Raw genomic sequence first — 26522 nt, forward strand, 5'->3', positions numbered from 1 at the left:
AGAGAAATCTTGTTATTTGCTGGCAGTTTCTTGGTAGCATGGTTGCCAAAGAATGAACTAACTTCTAAGTGACTTTCACAGTGAAGCTTACACGATTCTGATTAATGTGTGGTGTTTGCTTAGTGGACTAATCTTCAAGCTAAAGTTCATTACTCAATTAGAAACATTCCCTCTGTTGTTGTGTATATTGTTGTCTAGCTGTTCACCAGTGTGTCTTTGCTTAGAACTGCATGACGCAATGACAACATTATTGCCTCATGTAGATTTCACAGGTTTCTGAAAACAAGTCCATCAGAAAAAACATGAATGTAAAAGCTGAAGATGGTACTTTACTGCAAAACCAACAAACTGTATTTCTTCAGCCTCCACCTACCTTTTGGTTTTTAACAGAAACCGGGGAGATAATAAAGATATAGAAAATAGAGCTGCTCACTAACATAAAGAGGTCAATATTTTCTAATTTCAGTCAGACTTCAAACTGTTGTAAATAAGGATGTTATAAAAGAAGGCAGCGTGTAGCCTAGAAGCTCCCTGATGTCTCTGAGATTGTGATGTCGGTGTTTCAAATTCGACAGGTGTCCGGATAACTCCTTTTAATCGCAGCCGCAAAACAAAGTAATAACAAGATTAAACAGTAGGCTGTTTATAATTCATATTTCCATTTGAACGGACAACATAATACTTTGAACTCGCACTTTATTTCAAGCTCCTCTCCAGCGTGAGGCTGAAGCATGCAGTTTTAAGTCCCTTCTCTCTTCCCTGTTGATCTCTCCTTTTCCGCACCTCCCACCCCCGTATTTCCCTTTCTTAACCCTGTCCACCTTTTCCTCTCTTCCAACAAGTGAAGAGCGGATTTTTTTGCACTTCTTCTTTGGCGCTTTGAATTGAGTTATCGATGTCTGCTGGAATTTCTCTCCCGCGCCATCCCCTCGTCTATTTTGCCGTTCAGTTGCGATGATGGTGCCAGAGTGCAGGTGCAGCATGTGTTGGAGACAGCAGGGACGGTGTGTGGTGCACTAGGACCAGGGAGCGATTCCTCTCGTCGTGTGCATTGCAACTACAGAGGAGCTGTGGAGGAAACCCCCCCATCGGATCTGGCCATTATATCCATACATTTCTTTTCCACATCTCCACCGCGCCGCGGCTGAGTGGGGATCGCACCAATCAGCGAGCCTAGGATGGTCAAGCACCCAGGAGAGGATTAGCAGGCTAACCGAACACTATTTGCGTAAAAGTCAGCTGTCAGATATTTTTTTCGGAGGGGTTAGTCGTTTGACAGCTTAGCCCCAACTCGTTTTGATGTTATGTTTTATTTGCTGTAGTAAAATCGTATTTTTTTCTTCTTCTTCTACCCATCATCCGTTTTATTTCAAGCGCGCAAAGTCACATCTGCGTAGGAGAGCACTTGGCGCACTTCTCCCCCAAAGGACAGAGACAAAAATCTCCATTCTTCTGTTTGGATTTAAACCGGACGATCGGCTGAATGGGTGACCTCGCCGAAACACAGACTATCACGAGCTTGCACACACTATATGGAAACCTGTTTTCTCCATTGACCTGGAGTTGTGATGTCCAAAGCCTTCCTCACTGACTGACAAACGGCATCGTACCATTTTTGGAATCGAGTTGAAGGTAGGCCAATTTTCTTTTTTCTTTTTTTTGGCTTTTCGACATAACACGGTTTTTCTGACCATCTGATAAAGTTCGCAGACCTCATTTTAACCGACTCTTCTAATATTACAACCACAGATTGATCGCCCCTGGTCTGTGGTTCTGTCGGACAGTTGCAGTAGTTAATCTAGAAAAAATACCCGGTGGAGAAAGGCTAATATAAATCAGTTTTATAAAGCTCTGAGTCAGTCAAAAGCTTTTAAGGGGAGAAGTTCAACACATGCTGTGGAAACGATGTAATTGACTTCGAATATAGATTACAAAGGGCTTCAAACATTCAGGAAGCCAAAAGATAATTAATTAAACTAAAGACATGCGTCGCATTGTGAGAGGCAACCTCAGTGCCTGCCTTTTTTGTTTAGTTTTTTCTTTTTTTGGGAATGAGTGTTCCTGTTTTGTGTATTTGGCTCACGATATGTTTGCTCATGAGCTCAATCATGGAGATTCCGGAGAAACCCTCTGCAGTGCAGTCTCATACATCGGGCCGCCGGGCTCACTGGAGCTCACAAAGGAGAGGATTTAGATAAAGGTGTAAACGAAGCAGCAGCTTTTCCTGAAGGCAGTCTACCAGTAAGCCTTATTATATGCACAATCCTGTCTTTATATGGAGGGATATGGGCTGCTGGTTGTACCGAGGCAATGATTTAGCCACAAAAGAGAGCCTCAAAAAAACACAAAACTTATTATGCGCTCTCTCTCTCTCTCTCTCTCTCTCTCTCTCTCTCTCTCGTGTGTGTCACGTGCACACCCACACACTCTCAGTGATAGTTTGAAATGACTGTGTATGTGTGAGAGAGAGTGCGTCACTGTACTTAGGCTGTAAAGCTTAAATTGGAGACATATTTGAATGCCAAAGCTCGCGCACATGCTGTCATTATTTTACTGCCCGAGCAAAGCTTATCCGCGTCATTACGCAAATGTAACCGTATTGAAATGACAGCTTAATCGGATTGGGTTCCTTGCCATTTTGACCTACTGTACGAGTTACCCATGAGGGACGAACAGCACGGCCCATTGGGTGGAAACGTACAAATACCGACGCATGACGCAGGGACATGAGTGATAGATGATGATCCTATTTCTGGAAGTGCGCCTGGATTATAAATGTCTGAACAATTTAAGCGCTAGTGGAAACATCAAGAATCGCCAGTCTTATTTATTGTTTGCCATGCTCTGTACGTGTGTGTGTGTGTTTTAAACCTCACTACAGGCAGATATGAGGAGAGACTGTGGGTGGTCAGTGGCTCTTGGACTCATTGCAACCGTGTTCTTCAATTGAATACGCACACGCTGGTATTAAGCCCCAAAGTCTTTGTCTAGCTGTCAAACAACCAGTGCTGCCTGGTTCGTCGCCAGGCTGCAGTTTGAGGTGACACCAAGCCGGAGTCATATATCGTTAATCAGAGCAGAATTTTTTGACTTTTGAAGTTTTTCAGATAACCTTTATCTATTGATGTTGGCCGGGACGATATCATCCGTGGGACTGAGGTGAGCCTCATCTCCAATTCACGCTGTTAACGAAAAAAGTCGTGAAACTGAACCGTCTCCGCGTCACGCTGAATTTTCAGTGTAGTTTGTGTGAGCACGGGGCCTTGCTAATAAATTCGTAAAGTCACTTCTGTCTGATGTTTCACGGTGCAGCAGATAAAAATGGCAGGCCGTCGCGCTTGCCAGCAGCACCTCGTCATAGGAGAGATGACAGGAACTGTCCGTGGTGCTGAAACAGACAGCTCCTTTGTTCAACTCTGGGCAGAAATGTTCGGTTGCTGCTGTAGGCTAACTCTCCTCGGCTTGTGTCACATTTTGTGTGCTAAATACTTGGACAGCTAGTGAGTCACACACACACATGTTGCATCTATCTATCTATCTATCTATCTATCTATCTATCTATCTATCTATCTATCTATCTATCTATCTATCTATCTATCTATCTATCTATCTATCTATCTATCTATCTATCTATCTATCTATCTATCTATCTATCTATCATAGATTGGGACAGGATCACAGCCTTTGCTTTAAATGGCATCATCATGTCTGTTGAGTGGTGTTAAAATCCATTAGCTGATCACCATAAAGTGGGGCTTCTCTTGGCCATGTGAACAATTGTTTTTCTTTCTTTTTTTAAATGAAAATAACAGCTATTGACACCAGAAATAAGCCCAACACTAAAAGCAGGCACAAAGAGCAATTATGCCTCACTATGGTGCTGTAACTGTAAAATGTCAGTTTCAAAGAAATAATCTCTTCTCAGTCTTTTCATGTTTGCAACACATACACACACAAAATATGCTTTCAAATAAAACTTTTATTTTTAAGCCAGTTTTATCAGTTTTTCCAAAAATGAAGTACTTTCTTTATAAGACAGATGATTGTGTTCTTGGTAAATAAATAAATGGCCTGTATTTATATAGCGCCTTACTAGTCCCTAAGGACCCCAAAGCGCTTTACATATCCAGTCATCCACCCATTCACACACACATTCACACACTGATGATTCTTGGGGGAAAAACAGCATTTCTCCTGCTTTATTTTCTTTTTGGATTCCACAGAGCTAAGCACACAAAGTCTCTTACGACACCTTTGGTGCTAAAATGTGTTATAAACACAGTTGTGGCGCTGATATACAGCCCAAGTGGAAATCCGATTATCTCTGGTGCGGATGGGGGTGTTGTGACATCTAGTGTGCACTGAATGATTGACTGTACTGTTTATCTGTGATTACTAATAATATTCACATCAGTGTATCAAAATGTCATTATGTGATAACAATCTTGATAACCCCTACCAAGTTCAAGAAAGACATGCTGATCAGTGCCCAGTGGGACCACGGCAAGCTAATTTGTTTGCGTGTTAATGGTCATCTGGTATGGAGGGAATCGCTAGTACAGACTTCCTGAAGTGGTCTTTCGTTGGTGATGAATGGCGTGTGTGCTTTCCCCTAACACTGATTGAATTAGGCCACCCTGCAGTTCCATTGCTTTCCCTAGGAGCAAAGGCGATCCTGCAGTGAAGTTTATCAATAAGCGGGTGGATGGAGTGTAAGTGGTAGTGTTGCCGGGGGCAGACAGCCGGTCATGAGGAGGGGGAACACGCTTAGGGAGAGTCCCACTGATCACACGGCAGATTGGGAGCCCTTGGTGCTAGCGTCTGTCGGTCCCTGCCGTAGGGGAAGAATGAGCAGTGGAGCCACACAGAGCTGACCTAGAACCACACACTGGGCCAACTTCAGGTCAGCATCCTGGGTGAAGGCAGCTCAGTTTAGCTCTTTTTCTTTTTCTTTGTGGTTTTCTTTTTTTGGAAGGTTTCTTTATCACAAAATATTCGGTCAATTTACCACAGTTGTGATCAGGTGATGAACATGGTTGATTCAGAACAAAGCGTCTAGCGAGCGCAGCATTTTGATGGCTTTGTTTTGAAGGCTGGTTGCTTTGATGTGGACCCCCATGAGGCCACTGGCAGCTGAGCTCCCACTGTGGCAGATTGATATTTGTAATTTAAGGGAAGCTGTCACACAGCATCCTCCAGATGGAGAGAGCCGCAGAGGCACGCAGTCGATTAAACACGGTTTGTTTAGGAATAATCATTTTGTTGTGGGAGCTGAGGATTCATTTGAGGCATATTGGCTCTAAGGTTCAAAATGCTCAATTATATCCTTACACACACAAAATCACAGCATAATAACACATAGATGTAGCGTACAGAGTGGTGTCAGGGAAGCTTTTAGCTTTTAGCCTGTCTGTTATCTGATGAAATCGTTCAGATCGCCACATCACAGCAGAAAGGACAGGTCAGTGATTTGTGTCCCTGCTGCAGAAAAGGTTGAGTAAAGGTTGCGAGCCAATTCATTAATTCACTCACTGGAGTGTGCGCACATGCACATGCACGCATGTACTTGCATGCTGTTTTAGTCACTGGACTATTGGAATTGATATCTGGGGGAAGGGTCATGTTTTAAAGAGCCATCTTCTTCCTGTCACATTGATTGACAATAAAGGAACAATAAACATCTCAGAGAGAATACTGCTTGATTAACTAGCCTTCAAAGGAACCATACATGGACAATAAATCACGTTTTCATCTCACAAATTAGGACAATGGCATTTAGATGCCGGTTTGAAGACCTTCCAGCTTGAACTCATGACATTCCTGCTCATAGGTCTAACTGGTAATGTCAAATCCCATGAGGAGTTTAAGAGCAGTAATTTATATATTTATGTGATATTATTATAAATGATCCACTGTTATTGTGTATGAAGTGTTTGAAAAAGGAGGGAGAAAATGAGGCTGGGGTTTGAAAATGCTATAAAACATAATGTGATACAATATCACAGATATTGACAGTATTTATGACACATTAGAATATACATTTTTGCCTCTGATATATTTTCATTGTAAAATGCACTCCCAGATCAAATATCAGTAAGATGACAATAGTCAAGATGGCATTAATTCATTTATCATTCATATCGACTTGGGCGTGGTGAAGGATGACGAGGCCAAACTGATGCATCTAGACAATACAGCATGGTATTCAAGTATCTTTAGTTCTATGGCCGAACTGGGCAACTGCAGTGTTGTACTCAGTTTTTAAGAATGCCAAATGTTTTTCTATCAGTCAGTCATTTACGCCCTTTCTTGTAATTATACCATTTTTTTCCAGTTGCTTCAGTTTCTCCCACCATAACAAATGCTGAGCTGGTGCTGCCTCTTTACCCAGGACAATCTTATAAAAGCAAAAAAGGGTAAAGGTTATTTAAAAATGAATAGATTTGATCCATGTTGCATTTTCATTGCCAGTTCATGAAGATTTTCAGTAGGCATGTATCAAATTTGAGGTTAAAATTGTTAAAAATGCTTTTTATTTACTCCATTTACTTGTTTTTTTTAAGAGGACCATAGCACATTTACCCTTCCTTATTATCATTGCAGTTTAAATATATGTGGTGCTTTTAGTTGGTACTAATCCTTAATGGTAGATAAACAAGAATGACGGTGCAGCAATTGAGGTATTTTACGAGAACAAAAGAAAAAAAAAAATTTTGTTGATTTTGTTTTTTATAAATAGGAAATGAAGAAAAGTCCTTATCACATTTTTATACAGGTGAATAGTAAAAGTCCTTAGTCGACAGCAAAACAATGATTATACAATCAGATTAGGAAGTTTAGCCACTCCAGCAGTCCTGAAAGTACGGTTGTGTAGGCTGGGAAATATTGTTTGCTTTTATGCAAAAACTCATTTGAACTGTTACCTCCTAATTCTACTACCAGTATGTATTTGCAAGTGAAGATAATCAAATAAAAAACTGAAATTTCATTTAATTGTAGGGGAATTACACCCTTAATCATGGACCTCATTATAAAGTTATTGTGTGTTTTTGAAATTAGTATTCTTTTTTCTTTACTTTCTCTGAAAAAGCAAAATTTAACATTCACATCAGAGAACAGAAAGACAGTAATACAGCTCACTGCAGGATCCTTGACAGTGGATGCTTAAACATCTGTACTGATACCACCTCTCTGATAACCTCTAACATTATCGCTCTCACAGCACTTGGCACAGATCCCACTTCACTGATTCCCTCATCTTTCCTTCATACTGTAACTTTGGTCTGTCTGCCTCAAGTTTCTTTCAGGAACACATTTTTAGAAAACTTAACTTCTTACTTTCACTGTACTTTGAAAGCTGTCAATGTAAACAAAGTTAGGCCTGTCAAGGTTGCTTTCAAGAGCTTGGCTCTTAAATTCAGTCACTTGGAAGCATAAGCTGCCAGCTCTTACAGTATTTAGATTAAAGTGGTGTCGATTTTGTACCTTCAAGTCACTTTGCTCACCAGATAAAAATGCCTTTATGTTTAGACATTTATTGAGAAGACTAATGGAAAATGGCCTGTACTTCTAAATCGACCAGAGAAGGAGATGAACACGGGGTAGAAAAAATGAGGAAGGCAGGTAGTTATTTAAGGAAACGGGGAAAAAATCTGCATTATCTGGAGGCTTGATGTGCAGAGAGCAGTCACTGAGGGGTGGCGATGTGGGGGTTTGGATATATAAAAGTTAAAGAGAGGTACACAGACTTGCTTTCAATTGCTAAAGAACCATACTCTTTAAGCTCGAAGGCTGGAATGCAAGTTTGAAAGCTGATTAAATATCTACATAAATCAGCCACAAAATTAAAACCACTGGCAGGTGAAGTGATCAGTGATCGTCTCATTACAATGTAGTGCTCTGGTGTTGCCCTTAGCACATGAGTAACACAAAAAAAGAGACCAAGTAGTTCATTTAGCTTACAAACTAAAATCCCGTAGAGCACCTACAAGATACACCTGAAAAAGCCTGATCCATGCAGGCCGCTCCCCGTAATCCACAGGGTCCAAAGGGTTGATCCAGTCCTGCCAATGTTCCAGTGCCAGACCCTACAGGACACCCAGAAAGGTCCAGTCTTCATGCCCTGATGGGTCAGCTGCGTTTTTGTGGCTTGAGACAGCCCTAACTTAGCACAGGTAGATGGTTTTAATTGTGCCTGAAGGTTGGATCTTTCAGGAGGGTTTAACACCAAAAATGAATTATTTAAGACTATTTTCATAAGAAGATTTACAGGGGAGTTTATTTTAGCTCTTAACCCCCAAACATATTATGACTACATCAGTGCACATTTGTTGCCAGATAGAAGTTTAAAGAGTTTTATTATTTCATTTAAAAAGTCTTTATTGTGTTTTGGATTAGGCTTTTTTCTCTCTTTTGATGGGAGCTGGACCATAATGGAGCCAATCAGGATTTCTAACATTTTAATTAAAATGCAATAATTGGAGTGAGATTGTGTTCCAGGACGCTGTCAATCAAATCTGATCAGCTGAATGAAGGCAGATTATCAGAATGTTTAAACTATTATTTAAATGTTAGCTTTAGCTTCAGTTTTTACTTTTATAATCATATATTTGATGGAAATGTTAGGATTTAAGGAAGAAGTCTAAGGGATTTAAGAAAACTGTAAAACTAGTTGTTTCTGTAAAAAGAAGAGGAAGAATTGGGGCTATGCAAATGTTTGAAGGATTTAGACTTTGTTATAGTGGTGCAAAACCTTTTAGGGAAGATGTTATATTGCAATCATTCACCCTTTATTTTTTCTTAACACTCTCTTTGAGCAAAACCAAGGTTTGATTTTAAACCATGAGCACAATCTGGTTTCAGACTTAACCAGCTGTTTGAGTTTCCCTAAACCTAAAAACACTTCATCTCAGAAGCCAAAATAAGACTCGATAGAAGAGATTAGACAACATTCATATGGATCATTTTGCAAAACGACAAATGATCTTTTTCATCATATGATCTAAAAGGACGTGTTGCCCTCTCAGTCTCCATCAATAAAAAAAGAAACTCGGTCTGGACATTGTTAATTATTTCCCTTATGATTATGTCTGTCACGAGAACATGCTTGAATAAATCCTATTCCTGACTTTAAACGTATTAGGTTTCTCTTTTACTGTTTGCACGCTGCCTTTGGCCCTGCCATAAAATACAGAGGGTTGACCACACCGCCTGTAATGGAATCAATCTCTCAGCTGTCACTTTGCATTGGTCCTGGGCAAATCTCACCAGTGTCCCATGGGTGAACATGTAAGATATGCAATGTGAACGCTTCCAACACGTGTGCTCATACAGGGCACATAAATGAAAGGAGTGCAGGGATGTAAAACAGAGAAATGCTCACACAGAGTGGCGCGCACAAGATTAAGCCTGGCAAATTGACTTGTCTTGATGTCTGATGAAATTGTATTTAAAGGTGTAATTTAATCATTTTGCTTTTGTAGAATTTGTGTGGAAAGTGAATCACAGTTGTAGCGCTCCTTAGAGACACGGATGTTGGAAGTCTCAGAGCTGGCAGGTACTTGTAAGAAAGTGGTTCGAATGTTCAAGATCAGATTTGCTCACAACAGTGTAATTGTAAGCTGCGATCTCTCGGTGGACTGGCCCACAAAAAATAGACAGTGGGGGGGGGGGAAGAGAAGGAGTGACTTTATGTCAATTTTCTGCTGCTTGGCTTGTCATCTTGCCTCTCAAATCCACTCTGATGGCCCTAGCTCTGAGCTATAAAGATGGGAAGACAAAAACAGACAAGGTCATGCAAGAATTGGCATGGGGGAGACAGAGAAAGACGCCGAGACAGGAAAAGAGAACTCGAGGTGTTTCTACTGTTTCCTAAAGCTGAAACGCTCTGCCCCGTTGTTTTGTCAGCTGCAATGGTCTGTTATGGTGCAATGAGACCCCAGGGAGTGGGGACTGCCATAAATATTGCACTGTTCTGAGCAGCCGTCTCTGATGTGGGCTCACATTGTGCACCGGATGCTGGCCATTAGTGCTGTTGGTCAGTAATGAGTGGGCACCAGGGTCTTTAAAACAGTCTTCCAGTTGAGTTTACACAGACGCACACACGGGGCAGCAACTTAGCGCAACAAACAGCTTCCTTGTCAGATGATGAGCAAAGATTTAAACTTTGGGATGTAGAGAACTCATAATAAACAAACACAAACAAAGGAAGCTGGGTTGTTTTAGTGAAGAGCCACTAGTGTTTGTTGGAGCTGACATTGCAGTGTGTTTTGTCGAAGGTCAATGACATCTATGTGTCTGTTCATCCTGGATATGCTTGTGTGTGTGTGTCTGCACACACATAGAGACACACACACACACAGGCCGAGTCAGTCCTGTTCTTGGCTCCAGCAGTGATCTGGCACTTCTCCTAGTTCTGCAGCCCCTGCCATGCATCCCTCTCTCCCTCCCTTTCTCCTGCTGCCTCTCCTCCTCCCATCCCTCTTTTCTCCCTCCATCCACACACCAGTGCAGATCAGCCTGCCCGGGCCTTGCAGGGTGTCAAAAAAAAAAAGGAAATAAAAGAAAGAGAGCTGACTGGACTTTCACCCCAGCTCCCCCGGTATGCTTTCTCATTTCTGGCTCAGTTTTTAATGCTTTGCTATCATGTGATGGTAATATGACAGCATTATGTACCCAAAATACAATATGCCACTCAAAAGATGTTGAACACATGGACTGTGAAGAGCTGTGACTAGTTACAGGCTGGAGCTGCAATCAACAAAGTCCATTCATTATTCCTTGGACAAAACCTAGATAACCCCACAGCAGGGATAGACACATGTACCAACACACATATAAGAATACCCTGTCTTAAATTTCTGTTTCAGTTCACATAAATCATGTAATAAGATTCCATCTGAGATAAGCGGAGTGCTCCCCACAGGGCCCTTTCCCCTCTTGGAGAGAGGCACAGCACTATAGAATGGATACAGCTGTGGTCAGAGAACAATCAATGCTACTAACTCTGTGTGTGTGTGTGTGTGTGTGTGTGTGTGTGTGTGTGTGTGTGTGTGTGTGTGTGTGTGTGTGTGTGTGTGTGTGTGTGTGTGTGTGTGTGTGGTTGTAACATGGATTTTAAATACTCTTCAGGAATCACTAGAGAGAGCACATACTAGATATTAAATTTTAACGGCAACCTTGAATTTCCAGTAGCCTGAACAGATTTTTTTTTTTAAAAGCCAGATCTAAACATTTCCATGCTTTATTAGATATGTGGATCACTATATCTGAAAACACTGCACCATTTGCATAAAATAATGGTAATTAATCTCTTATTTTCTTGAAAAAAGAAAAGGATGCCGGATGTGTGCATTCAGACAAAGAACAAAAAGTATACAGGAGTGCAATGTCCACTTTGGTTTAGCTGAATATTGTCTAGCATCCAAAACATTGATTTTAGAGTCCCATTGCATCATATAGTGCACTGTGGCCAGGTGGAGACAGTCAGGTGAGTATGTTGGGATTCTATAGACGAGAGAGTGAAGGTCACTGAGATGTGCTTATGGGGCATTGCTCACATAAAACAGCTGGGGTAATACAAGGTAGAGTGATGGTGTGTACAGCAAGAGATAACAATGGGAGCGCATGTTCAATTAAACATATACCATCCATTGATCCATCCCTAGTCAGTGTGATACCTCCTTTGTGTGTGTATTTAGGTCTGGTTGGCTGCAGGTATTTTACTGCAACACCCAGACGGCTGTCATTGGTTCACTTAATGCTGCTGCACATATATCTTTCTCTGTCAAAACTGACAGTACCTCAGGCTCTTTGTAGGCTGTAAAGTCAAGGAAACAAGACAAGTTCAACTGTGACATACTGCCAGTAGTTTTGGTAACTCACACCTTGGTAAGTTCCTTTTTTTGTTTTTGTGGTGTGCAATCTGGTTCCATTTAGACTGAGGAAAGTCAGTTATTTTCATTTTGATAGCTGATATTGTAATAATTGAAAGCGTGAATTCATTCACATCAGTGGAAACATTTCTTTAAAGGTTGTGTTGAGATGAGGAAGCAGCTTATCACTTGAAACCTTCTGAATGGGTGTTCTCCAGTAGACTTTCTTTATGTACAGGCAAGGATGAGCTGACCTGCTGCTCTTTGTGGATTTACACAATACAGATAGACAGTACATTGTTTATGCTGTCTTTATATTAGGCACTATAAAGTTAGTATGAAGGTGGAATTCAGTGAATGAAGCTAAGCAACATCAGCTTAACTTCAAATTCATCCCTGCTATACTTGATGTAATCTAACTCTGACCATGAAACCACAGCCACTGTCCACCGGTCACACACAGTCCTTTACTGTGAATAACCACAGTACTGCAAACTACCCTGTTTATCCTGCACTAACCTGCAGACTTTTTCATGCAATCTTTAAATAGCACAGTTAGTCTACAACAGGTTGTTTTGCAGCAAGTTTCACAACATGAAAAAAATGTCACATGTACAGACCCAATATCTGATTTTAAAGCAAGAGGAATTACATGTAAGCTTTTCCAGTTTATCAAATACCACTGAGCAGTCCTCACCTTTAAATATGACCTCCCTTCTTGGTCTTTGTTTCTCCATTGCGGAGTGAAGTTAAGTCTCGTTTTTTTCTCGTCCTGTGAAATATAGCAGCTGGACCTTTAAGCTAGCAACACACTGCCGTCTGATGTTTTTTGAGCTGATAGAAATGTTGCAAATGACTTACTTAAAAAATGTTACTCACTTTATGTTTGCTCCTCTTCAGTAGGGCTAGCTAAATGCTGAAGTACCGTAACCGTAACTTATGGACAGCTGCAGTCGGTCCGATGTTGTGAATAAAAATAATAATAAATAAGTTGAAACATCGGCCCACTTTAAACCCTGACTTTTAGACAGAGTTTTGTCTCTTTCATCTGTTGTTATGTGTCATCCCCTGGTGATTAATACATGAACAGGACTGCCTTTCAGGTGTTACTGTTTAGGCTCAAATTGGTTTGACGTTTGAAGGCTCGCAGTGAAGTGAAATAATAACCCTTCAAATGCCCTAAACCAAAAGTAATGAGCCTGTTTTGAAAATATAAGGAATAGAAAGTACAGATATTTTTTTTAAAGTGCAGTAAAAGCAAGTAAAAGTTGTCAGAAAAAAATACTCAAGTAAAGTACAGATATCAGTAATGAAGCATCTGTACTTTGTTACTTCCCACGTCAATAAATTGCTGGAACCATTCCTCTGAGATTTTGTGTGGAAAAAAACCTCAGTTGATCAACAGTTTCTATTATAATTTTGCTTTGAGTTCCTGCAATGTGACTGATTTTGCATTAATGAGCAGTGTATCTAAAAAAGTGGCCAGTAAGCATATAAATCAAGGCAAGATGCCATTCAGAGAACTATGGAAGCCACAAAAAAAAGGATCGTAACTCGAAATTTTGAGTTATTTTCTCGAAATTTAAACTTTTTTTCTCAAAATTTCGACTTATTAACTCCAAATTTCGACTTATTAACTCCAAATTTTGAGAAAAGTAACTCGAAATTTTGAGTTAGCGCTGCCATTTCAGTAATCTACGTGAATGACGTCATTTCCTTGTTACCTGGAAGCTGAAGCCCTCAGGTACAAATGCTACAGCCAAGCTACCGGTATTACATCCAGTCATGAATGCACAGATTGCTGAGTATTTTCAAAAATGATGAAATCCATGTGTTATTAGCTGAATCACATGGCGTTACTATCAGCAAACGTACTCGCGAAAGTGCCAATTTGTTGCGATCAGGTTTTGACTGCGCGTTACTCTGCGCCATATGCTTCCGGGTAACAAGAAAGTGACCTAATTCAGGTAGATTACTGATTGGCAGAGCTAACTCAAAATTTTGAGTTATTAACTTGAAATTTTGAGAAAAGTAACTCGAAATTTCAGGTTTTGTTTCTCGAAATTTCAAGAAAATAACTCAAAATTTTGAGTTATGGATACTTGTTTTCGATACTTTTTTGTGGCGGAAAAGGGCTTCCATAGAGAACGAACTGGAAACGTTTCAAAATACTTTGACAGATTTAAAACAAAATAAGGTTTCTAGACTAGATATGCACATTTTACTTCAGTTATACTTCAGTTAAAATACTGAACCGTGCACTGGACTATACGGAGATGAAGTGTATGTTTATGCAGCTGTGAAGACCTTGCATACGTACACATAAAAGATGTTCTTCTAATAAAAAGTGTTTGATATTACTTTTAAATAGCAGGATAAACACACGAGCATGCTGGAAAACAACCACGGCTAGATGTTTCTTGAAATGTTTTTCGCAACAGCATGCTTGTTATAATTTATGATGCTCTGATCCAAATACAATTGATTATGCAACTTACAGTTGGATTTTTCATTGGAGGTATCTTTCTTGTCTGTTGTAATTCTTCTCAACCCCCGCTTCCTTATTTCTTCCACTTTCCTCTCCATTTCTTTTAGTTCTCTCTATTCCCAGCCTGTCCTTAGTCAAGCAGAGAATCGATTTTTAAACAGGCAGGACTCTGGGGACCGAGCAGAGAACCATTATTGGCCTCGTTTAGGCTCCATTGCTACTACGATGGCTTCTCCAGACAATAGGACAGACTGTCATGGATACCAAATCGTAAATGCACATTCCAGGTGAAAACCGCTCAGGCCAGCATTTCCTTTCCTCAAGGAGCTTTGTTTTAAAGGGAAAAAAATAGACATATACAGTCTTTTTAAACGACTGCAATGCCTCTCTACACCCCATGTCACAATCAAAAGCAAGATAGGATGGGAATATAGCAAATGTATAGTCTTTTTTCCCGCGCTGCAAGCTACCTTTTTACCTTTCCAGCGCTGCCTTAGTTTTTGTGGAATTGCAACATATGGTGATGTGTTTCTACTGCAGTGGCTGCTGATTCCTCATCGGGCACGCTGCACGTACAGCAGCTGCATGTCTGTCAGGCAGCTGAAGCGTGCAGATCCAATCAAAGTCCTCATTTTCTGTCTCGGTTTGAAAGTTTCCCTGAAAGCTTCTGTGGCAAACCTTTTTCATGACAGACGTTTTATCTTGTCACAGTCAAGAGAGCACAGGTGGAATTAACAATCCCTCACTTCCATTAATTGTCCCCATAGTTCATGACAGTGAACCAGCATGCACAAAAGCAGCACCTCGCTTATTTGGAACTGAACCATCATTACTATACATGCCTGGATTGTGTAATAGAGTCCCAACTTGCATGTTTTCCTTCACACTTTTGTTTTTCACACTGAGAAACAGAGAAAAAAACCTGAATTTGAGAAAATTTTCTATGACTGTCTCTCTCTCATAATTCTCAAAGTCTTTTACCTAGAGGAGAAAGTGTTTTGTTTGAGTTGTCGCACTTTTAGGCAAGTGTGTTGACACTTTAAGATATACTTGGATGTCCTCTAACTTCAGATGTCAATATCAGACTGCAGTTTGGCAGATGAAGGATATTATGCTCCATGCCTAAAAAAATCAGAATCAATTTAAGCAAATCAATAACCATTTGGGGATATTTTTATTCACTTAAGTTGATGAGAGGATACAATTTAGCAGGTACTTGACTAGAATCTATTGCTGTTGCCTGGCTACATGACTCAGGTATCATGAGAAATTGATGTGTAAATTAAAATGTGTATATAATAACTGTATATTTTTGTGTTGATTATACAATAATAATAATAATAATAATAATATGAAGAACTTTATTAATTCCTTACATGCGGACTAGAGGGATCTTATTCCAGTTAAAAGTCCCTTTTAAGCCGGCCAGTTACCAGGTTAGTGTCCTATTGTGTTTTAGATCTTTTGCAACCTGGGAACATATCAGCTAATCTGCTGACTATGCCTCTGGGGTAGCCGGGCCAAGACCTTCTCCTCTGTGCCCCAGTCACTTTTTTTTTTATCAACGGAAAAAAATTCTTAAAAGCTAATTAAAATGAAAAAAAAGAAGAAAGAAAAACCTTAATTCTCTTTTGAGTACAGTTAATAGTTGCACTTTGGCAAATTCATTCTGCCCTTGGCTCTTCGCTAACCACATGCAGCTAACCATGCAGCAACTGGTTTGTAAAACTTGGACTATAAGAAGACTGTAAATAGAAACCAAACATGATATATCAAATATCTTGTCCCCTGGCTACAAATTCTCCATTGTTGTATACAGATATGCATTTATATAGATTAAACATGACATGCCTCATTGGCATTAAGTCACCATTTGTTGCTTTTTTTTAATTTGTAAAATAGATTTAACAGTGTACTGTTTTGAAAGAGTTACTGATAATTGCTTTACATTTCAGCATGCATATTTACTATTATAAACTAAAAAAAACCCATGTTTGCAATGAGGAAAGAATATGTTAAATATAACATAACGCCTACAGAGTTCACTGAACTGCGCTGAATCTTCACTGATGCCAGAACAAACTGTGCACATTTGAGCTTGTTCTTGCAATGTAGCAATTAGAGCAATAGCAAATCAGAATAATATAATAGCCACCCATCCATCCACAACCTGGACAGATTGCCAGTCTATGGTGCAGAGTAAAAAGTGCTTTAGATGAAACTTGTCAAATATCACATCAAAATATAAGGCACAACATTCATCCATATTTAAAATGTTCTATGTTTGTGTGCACACCCCAGTTTGTTTACCATTCTGTGGAAGTGGTGTGCTTGCATTTGCCAGTGTTTTTAGTCTACCTGCGTGTCAGTTGTGGTCCAGCAGCCCCAGTGGGGTGTGTACACTAAATGGGTGAGGAGAGCGTTGGCCCCTGCTCTCCATCAAAGGCAGCATTGACTAGAAGCATAAGGGCGTCTCTGTGGCCAGTCATCCTTGGACAGCTGACAATGGCCTGGGCATGGGAGACCTGGCTGAAAGCAATCAACAACTGCAGGAAAATGCTTCTCTGCTGGTGGAATGTGTGTGAAGTCAGACCTCAACAACCCACGGCCTTTACTCTTGACCGATCATGAGCAAACGGCTTTAGTTTGCCTTGAAGCTCTTCTAATTAATTATATACACAGCACTGCATTTTATGTGCTTGAATGTGCTTTTTACGTGCATGTGCAGTCTCCGTGTGTTTATGTTCGAAGTTCAGAGAACAGCAGGGGTGTGGATTGGCTCAGGATCGTGTGGTAATTAATCTCACTCAGTGAAGAGGTGCGTGTTGGGACTGAGGCAGGGCATAGCTCACAGCACCTTGCTCGTTAGCTCTAACCACCTATGGCCAGCCTCTGGAGATTAACGAGGGCTGGTCATGGTCAAAAGCGGTCAAATGTGTTTCAACGAAAGCTCACCCAGTGTACCACCGAGCTTATTTTTTATTCCGTGGCAGTGATTCACATTACAACTGCACAATGCCGCTCATGGGGCCTGACTCACACTGTGACACATCTGGCAAACAGCAGAGCAAACACACATGTGCGCGCAGATGCCACATTGAGCAACATGAGGAACAGGTAAACATACAGTAAGCATAGTTACAGTATGCTGTGCCATTTACTAGCTATCCCAGCATGAATCTCTTTGACACAGTGACACATAGAAACACCTATGACTCATTCAGTTGTGCTTGTCTTGTTCATCTTCATCTGGCTGCTCTGCTTGCTGGTGTCGCATTTGATGTTAGCGTAGCTAAATCTACAGATGAAGAGAAATAACGATGAAAGTTAGAGAGCTGCATTTGCACACAAATTCACGTTCATTTTTTAAATAATTTAGACTTTCTCTTTAATTTAATTGAATTCAGTGTTGAACCTGCTTCCTGTTATCAGTAATGTCAGTCAGTTTATTTATCTCTAAGAGGGTAGCTTCAAAGGTAATTTTACAGTCACTGGCTGGTGATGCTCATAAATAATGCAGAGTTTTATAGAATAGATGGTGGTATACAAATACCACATATATATATATATGTATGCACACATTTCCATACACAACATCAGGGTTATGATCTGTATACAGATAAGAAATCTCATTTAATATTACGCAGTTATTACTCATGTAATATTGATCAAAAAGCACTTGGCCTGTTTGTGTGTGTGTGTGTGTGTGTGTGTGTGTGTGTGTGTGTGTGTGTGTGTGTGTGTGTGTGTGTGTGTGTGTGTGTGTGTGAAGGATTAAACCCTTGTATTTGCAGCAGTGGGATACACTCATCATCTATTCCTGAGAATAAATTGTCCTACCTGGACTTAGCAGAGACCGCTAATGAGAGACCCCTGTGCTCTTTCTTGAAGAACTCGTCGTAATCAACGTCATACCTTGTTGGATAAATAGTCAGGGTTAAATTTGCCTCTTTAAATGTTCACTTTTACATATGTTATCTGTTTCACATTTTCACTTGGACCGTCTATTTTGTTATATTAGAAACAGTAGACGCCATAATGTAGAAGTTAGAGCTAAAGGGAAGCAGCGGGGATAACTCCATAACTCCACGGACGCAACAAGATTTGGTCAGAGTCACGTCTTATGATGTACTTTACCTAAGACCACAGCGTGCTCTGCCTTCAAATTAGATTAAATCTCTAAATCACATGATCAATCACCCATGGCTTTCTATGCCAAGATGGCGGCGTTTTCCTTCTCTCTCTTAAGATGGCATAACTTCATCCTATATCAGCAAGGTGTTTTTGGCCTGTAATTACGTGAATTTGTGTGCACTGCCTTGAGAGATAAGAAAAAATTGGAAATGAGAATAACATACTCAGGTCTGATGGAAGCACACACGCACACACACATAGACAACATGAACAGAACAATGGGGGTGTGTTAGCAACCAATAGCCTGAGGTGATAATTGAATTTGGGAGGAGATATTGCTATCCCGTAAGATACAGTCCCGTAACAATGGCAACAGACACTAAATTCCTCTGCTACTTTGTCAGGGGTGAGTCAGAAGGTGGTGGGCCATGCACCTCATTTTCTGGTAAAAAACAGCAGGCAAACGGCATGTGTGCTACTGTGGGTGATGATGTGTGCATGCTTCATGCATCGCTGAAGCGTGGATCTCACGCCATGCCTCTGTGTGTGCCTCCTCAAACACACCTGCTCCTGACGCCTCAGAGAAAAAGCTTGGCTCTTAACTATACAAGCAACAGAGCAGTGTCATATTAGAATAAACGGATAGTACATATTGTGATTCACTTACATGCTGTACTTTTATATATTTTTAATTTTTAAAACCATGAAACGTTTTTTATTGGGCACTTTGAAATTACCTTTCGAGCTTTTTTCTTGTCCTGGATGTTATATAGCTTAATACATTCAGAAGAAGTCGGTCAGGCTAAGAAATGTTTACATTGTATGTTTAAGTCAAACTCAAACTTTCTTTGTTTTGGGACACTAACCATAAAAGTGTTATGGTGTACGTTTCCACTGAGCATCATAAAATGATGAATGAAGCGTCGAGGATTGCAAAAACATTTAATAGAGTCTACACTAAGGTAGTCAAAGAGCTGCTTTACTGAGTTTACATGCGGATGTCTAATGTGTGTAGTTTCACTCAGTCCTCAGTCTGTCCTAAAAAGCACGCTGAGAATCTGTCCTGTGGACCGTTCTTGTTTTTAAGTTCCTTTTTTAGCTCTTTTGTGTTGGGTTAAACAGAGGTGACAGGAAATGAGGTGGGTTTTGGGTGTTTGTATGGTTTGTTAGGGGCTGCATGTGAAATGCACAATCCTTCTCTGTGTGTGAGGATAGCAGGCTGGTGATGTCATGGCTGGCAAGGCCCAAACTGAGATTGTGAAGGCGTAACGCGACCGGGATTCAGAGCAGGGTCACTAACATTGTTCTGTTGAATTAGGCTGTAACGGAGGGGCACCTCCCCATACTGCACAAACCCGCCTGCCAATCGTTTTGTTTAGTGAATCAACTTTTTACAACTAATTACGGTTTTGTTTTCTTTTTTGTGCCCGATGCCAACGATTGAGAGCTTAAAGCAAAAATATTAACAGGAATTATGGGTGGTTCTTTGTGTCTGGGGGTGGGCGTCCGGGTACACACCGGCTCACTCCTTGGCGGCTGCTTATCAGGGCCTGGAGCCTGGGGCTCGCTCGGGCCACTTCGGAGGTGGGGTGCCCCCGGCCTCTCAGCCTGGGGCTCGGTCACTCAGGCACAGCTGGCTGCCGGCGGAGCTCACGGGCGCGTCACTGCAACTCCCCCTGGCTTCTGCTCCGCGGCTGCTGAGTGAGCCCTCATCTGGGACTCTCCTCAGCTCTTACTGGAACAGTGGCGCAGCTGCCCCTCTGTTGGTCTTCCTTGGTCTCTTGTGTTCTGGGGGCCTCTGGATGTCTGGAGTTTTGATCTCCTCCATACCTGCTTCATACCCTGGGGGACGGGGCTGTGGCTCCCCACACTCCCTAGCAGATCGTTACATGGAGAAACCTTTGGAATGCAAGCATGCTGATCCACACAGGTATACACACAGGTGTACACACGGGTATTCACAGACGCGGACTACAGCTTTCTTGGCTGCTGCCTCAAAGCACATTGTGCACTGTCTATCTTGCGTGCTGCACAATATCGTTTATTACTTAGTATCTACTGATATTTACTGCTAGCTAGTTTATTGTGATGGTGCCGTTTTTTTTATTATGTTGCTCTTTGTTGTTTGCTTTCTCTTCTGTTTTTTTTCTCCATACAGGTGACCCAGGTGTTTTTTTTTTTTTTTTTGTTTTTTTTTTTCTTCCCCCCTTCTCACCGTCTCTTCTCCCCTTTGGTTTTCTTTCTCTCCCTCTCTTTCTTTCATTCTTTCTCCCTGTCCTATCCCCCAGTCATGTCTGTCCCGTTTGTAGGAACTGAAAATAAAATAAATTCATAATTATAATAAAGGTCAATCAAATGGACCAATATGGCAAGGCCATGATGATCCACTTGGTAAAATAAATCCGCTTGGCATCTTTCTTGGCCTTAAGACAACAATTCTGATGGCTAAAGATCCAAACGGGACACAAAAAAAAAAGAAAAAAAAAAGGAATTATGGGACGATAGAGACCAGAGTTAAACTGATCATTTTATGGTTACATGGTGCTCATTTTAGCCTCCATGACAGTTGATATAGCAGAATGCTTTAACACTGAATACCAAGCTGATCACATGACTGCAGACCGCAGAAATACAGTGAGGACACAAAACGAAAGAGAGACAGCAAGCTAACTATAGAGTAGAAAAAAGAAAGGTACAGTATGTAAATAAACTACCACGCCGTGACAGTATTGAAATCTTTCTCTGTGCATGTGGTCCCTTGACTTTTCAGTTTTTTACCTTTTTTGTTTATTTTTTAGCTTCGTCTCCCTTGCTGTTTTAAACTTAAACAGTACCGCTGCATTAGTTGTGGAATAAGTTTATCTTTAAAGAGGTATAAAGTCATTAAGACTACTATAGTCTGGGGATATATTTCGGATAGGTGATTACATAACCATAAACCATCATGGAGTTAGAGCTGAGGCTAAAAACACACATTCACAACTCTCCAGCTTATTGCTATTAAAGAAACAAAAAAAGGAGGAGCAAATCAGCTGTGGTGTTTCACAGGAATTTTATTGGCATAATGGTGTTTATTGACTGAGAGTTGTTTCCTAGCAGAATGTGATTGAGGAGCAGAGAAAGAGCTCTTTTTTAAAGTAGGAGCTGTGAGTGTCGTGTAAACACACGCTGAGAGAGGCCCCTTTCATTAGCTATGCTAATCTGCAGGGCACGTGACTAGCTGTGGATTCCAAGGTCCCTCCTGGCTCTGTCTCTCTTATTTTTTGTCTTCAAAGAGCCTATCTTTTCATTTCAGGTTCATTGGGTCAGTTCTGTGTGTGTTGTTTTCTTCATTTCTATGCAGTTTGATTGAAAGAAACATTATCGAGCTATTGCTCAATCTTCCCATCCTGTCCTAAAGAATTTTGGTTATCTGGTACTAAAGACATACTCCTACACAAGTAGATATAAGAGTTTCTTTGCACCACGGAGTTAACTCTCGCCCCTCCTTTGTTATCCGTGCTTCAAAAGAAACAACACGAGGGATTTCTGTCTACCTTTGGATAAAACATAGGAAAAAGGAACTAGCAAGGAATAAAAAAAATAAAAAATCTTAGACGTGAAAGAAATTGAGCATTTTGGGAATTAGATTTCACATTCTTGCCATGAGTCAGACATAGTAATAGGGAAGCAGAAGCCAGCAGCTGGCTAACTTAGCACTAGACTTAAAATAAGGCATAAGCTCCTTTATATTTCAGTAACATTTCATTAACGGTTCATCAATATGTTTTATCTTATGTCATGCCATTAAAAAGCCTAAAACGAATGGAAATAGGAGACACTTTAGAAGCTTTTGTTTCTGGTCTAAAACAATGTTGATCTTAAGGAAATTATAATTTCATTATAATTTAAACAAGGCTTTCTTGTCCAAAATGTCATCCTCCTAACAGCTATCAGGTCAGCAGCAGCTTGCTGGGGGTTTGAGTCAAATTATGTTTTAGCCAGAAGCTAAACAAACACATTTCGAGACCATGCAAATGCACTCTATTTTGCACCTTGCATGTTTACCACAGTTCTGTAAGCATTCATATTTAGGCATGCAAAAAGGGGGTCTTAAGATTATCCTAATCCTAAACATGTCAGTGGCAAATTGGGTGATGCTAACAGGTCAAATGGTAACTAATTTACTTCCCAATTGTGATTCTTGTTTGATGTCTCGAAAAATTTATTACATAGATGAATATTGGCATGAGTATAACCTTTAAGCTAATAAACAGTTTCTTTTTAAATTTATACAACAGCTGTAGCACTATTTCAGGACCTGGCTATTAAGGGGTAATTACTACATGTTAGATTATGTCATTTACTCAGAGAAGATGAGAGGTAGAGAGCGAGTCACCTCCATTAATTAATATAATAAGCGTCGATATAAGGGGTATAGGTGGGATATTTCCTACATCACTTTGAGTCAGAAGGTAATCATTTTAAATTGCCTTAAGCTCCCACCTCCTCCCAACCCTCTCGGTTTTTAATGAAAATGGCGATTAAACTGGTCGTTCTTACATATGTAATTATTTCTTTATTGATTTGTCAGCATCTTATGGAATGGTGTTTCATAAAATATATCCCTTTAATGATAACTCGTCTGAATTTCAACCACGAAAGAAAATCAAGAATGACCCCCCCCCAGGGGAATGTGGAAATTGGTACGTTGATTTAAGTGTGTGAGTATGTTTAAGTTGGTGTGCAAATATTTGCACAAAAGTGTGTGTGTGTGCACGCTCTCTTTAGTTTTTGCAGAACATCCCTCTGCACTGACACTTACTCTTGTCTAGTAGTACAAAGAGGTACTTGATCTCATGTAATGGCAGTGACTGATGGCTCTTTCTCTCTCTCCTGCCATCCCTATTCTCCCTCCTTCGCTCTTTTTAGGCTGTGAGGACGGGGGGAAGATGAGACCTCCCAGCCCTCTGATGATCCTGCTGTACATCACCCTGTCCAAGAGTGTAAAGGTGGTCTCTAAGAGAGGCTCAGGTATTTTACTCCTATTTCTTATGTGCATGCACAGCCTCTGTGTCGCTGTTTTCATGCATGTGTGTGAGTAGACTCCAATGTTTACAACTGCTAATATTAATGGTTGGCGCCACTGGCTGATTTAATTTGAAGACTTATAGTCAATTTTTATGATTAAATTGTTTTGTGTAGTTGTTTGTTAAGTTCTGTCGGTGCTAAATATCAATATTCGAGAATTTATGTTGCAGTTATTATGACTATTAGACTGTGTTCAGCCTGTGAAAATGTATTGTTTCTTGATAATAATTGAAAATAATCCACCACTTAATTCTGCAGTTGTCAAAAACTGGTAATAGATAGGTAATTGCTAAGAATCTAACAATGGAAAGCAGTTCCTGCTTTTATTTTTTTGTATTTGTCTCTAAGGTGAGGAGTAGGGCTGCCACAAACGATTATTTTGATAGTCGACTAGTCACCGATTATTTTTGCGATTAGTCGACTAATCAGATCATCATCCATTGGACGTAAAACTACAGCTTATTGCACCAGCAGCATCTGCTCTTATATAACTATCATTAGCTTACAGCTTTAAGTGTTTAAGGTCTGTGCTAACTAAAAATAAAGACAAGATGATAGTTTATTACATTTTAATGAAATTTGCAGTTTGTGTTGGTGAAGTTTAATAAACTCCTTGCTACACCGGAGTATATTCTCAAACATCTCACACTTCTGATAATCAGCTGTCTGCTTGATGTTTATTCAGCTGTGTAAAAACTATAACTTTAATCTCAGCCAAACCGATTTACTCAAGAACAAATAAAATACTAAAAAAGGCCAAACAATAACATTTTTAAGTTATCTAAGTGACTTATATATGTTTAACCTGAGTAGCGAAAGACGGCAGTGGGTTTGAAAACGATTTGCTGGGAGTCCGGTGTTCTCACCGGGTCTAGTAAGCCTTGCCCCCGGCTCGCTATCGAGCTAGTGGGTAACAGACGTCTCCGAAAACGTCGGAGCGCTTTTGAAAATATGTGGTGTCTTGATAAACTGAGCAGATATTTGAGGTTTCCACAGCTACATTCTCGCCTGAAAATATGTTAAACGTTTATTTTGTGACCCAGAAAGAATAATAAGAGTAACATTAAAACTAACTAGCTGCCGCCATTGTTGGAAACTGAGCTGGGCTGCGCTATGGATTCTGGGCAGTGTTGCCAACTCCTCAGTAAGGAAAATCGCTATTGGTTGTCCTAAAAGTCGCTAGAAGTCGCTAAATGACGTCATCGCCTAATTTGCATAATTGGTCATGCTAATCTAATTGTAACCTATGTTGTTGGAGAGAGAAATAACATCGTGGAAGAGACATAAAGTGAGTAAAAAACATCCTAAATGCATTTAGAGTTTATTTAGAACTACAAATTAAATTTCTTTTAGCAATTATTGTTTTTTTTTAATGTCACAATTCCAACCCTGCTCCTTTACCCGGGCTTGGACCGGCAAAAGTGACCCGAAATAGGCACTCTGGTGGAGTTACTTTGTGTGTGTGTTTATAAGTAGTTTTAAACCTTGTGATCCACAAAACAACATAAGAGTAAAAGAGTAAAAGAAGAACTGACTGCGTTACAGCACCCGCTGCTTGTTAAGAGTAAAAGTGACACGCGCTTTCACGTCTTTTTTGAAAACTCGCTAAATATAGCGACAAAGTCGCTAAGTTGGCAACACTGATTCTGGGACAGAGCTTCTTCTTCTTCGTGGTTTAACGGCAGCTGGCATCCTTGTACATGCAGTGCTGCCATCTTCTGTTTCAGTCCGTTATTACACTCTTAAATCCTACTACTTATCCCTGCGTCTTTTGTGATCTTACAAAGCTTCAAACGATTTTGATAGGAGTATGTGACTTGACGGGGCAGCATGGGCTACAGTAACAATCTAATAACTTGCATATATTTTATGCATAATTAGGCCGTTCTCAGAATTGAATCATTTCACTCAATAAAAATGTGTTAATTGAAAAACCACTCCACATAAGTACACTTGTTATAGTGTCAGCACAGGTATGCACAGTCTATTCAAAATAATGATTTTACCATTTTGATAGTGAGAATATTTTAACTTGACTGCTGTTGTGTCCTGGTGGATTGTTCACATTTTTTAAATTCTACAAGAAAAGTTAATCAAAATACATTTATGAAGGTCATGTAAGAAAATTGTGTCTGCTCGTTGGTTAAACGTGCCATTGTGTTAACTTGTATGAATTATGCATCTCATTGATTAATTGTCTATGGATCTCTGTTCCTTCAGACTGAGCATCTGGGTTCTCCCAAACTGGATTTGAATGTCATCAACCCTTTAAATGGCTCAATACCACATTAATATGGATAGCATAGGTGCTGTCCTTTACCTGCTCATTGACCAGAAGCTCTGTATTACACATTGTGATAATTTAGGTGTAAAACTGGTGTCGTAAAGCCAGTGTATCAACTATACCTACTTAACTAATCAACTATAGGGCACTGTGTCTCGTATATCATCTCATTTATGTGCTGCCACCATCAACATTATACAAGATTTCCACTATTAAATACCCCTGTCGCAACCTACCAGTAGAAAAGTACCTATTAGCAATATCTATGGGAGTGATAACAACTGATCATGACCGTTTAAATAGATGACACTAAACTACTACACTCCCACAATTAACAGGAGAGCATTACTTCAATGCAGACCCACACAATGGCTGTTGAACATCTCTGATGGAAATAGGCAGGGAAAATAAGATCAGCTTTCTAAACACCCCTTGAAAATATACGATGCATATTTTATGAGTATGCAGAATAAAAATGATAAAAATGGTACATTCTTTTACGGCAGTGTTGCATTAAAGGCATTGGTAAATGCGGCCATTAAACTACACTAAACTTTAGATCAATAACATGTAAAAGTGGTGCTTGGCCTCGTACAAGTGGTGACCTTCCTTACATGCAAATGAGTATGAAAATGATAATAAAATAGTCTATTCAAAATACAGCCAGTGTCTC

At 40.2% G+C, this 26522-nt stretch overlaps 1 protein-coding gene across 3 annotated transcripts in view; it reads left to right on the forward strand.

Moving 5' to 3' along the window:
* The first annotated feature begins 858 nt into the window (after positions 1–858).
* The window catches only part of il1rapl1a (interleukin 1 receptor accessory protein-like 1a), a 173354-nt gene continuing 147690 nt past the window's right edge, over positions 859–26522 (forward strand). For 2 of the 3 annotated variants that reach the window (XM_085385188.1, XM_085385189.1), the window contains exons 1-2: positions 20232–20425; positions 23407–23508. In XM_085385188.1, coding sequence (XP_085241314.1) covers positions 20410–20425; positions 23407–23508 — 118 coding nt within the window. In that variant the 5' untranslated portion in view covers positions 20232–20409. Of the gene's footprint in view, positions 1633–20231; positions 20426–23406; positions 23509–26522 lie in introns of those variants that run through there. The other variant, XM_085385190.1, reaches the window with a different exon arrangement.

Source organism: Rhamphochromis longiceps, linkage group LG16, assembly GCF_057381845.1.
Source record: "Rhamphochromis longiceps isolate RC_006_pf linkage group LG16, R_longiceps_female_GT1.1, whole genome shotgun sequence".
Lineage (NCBI taxonomy): Eukaryota > Metazoa > Chordata > Actinopteri > Cichliformes > Cichlidae > Rhamphochromis > Rhamphochromis longiceps.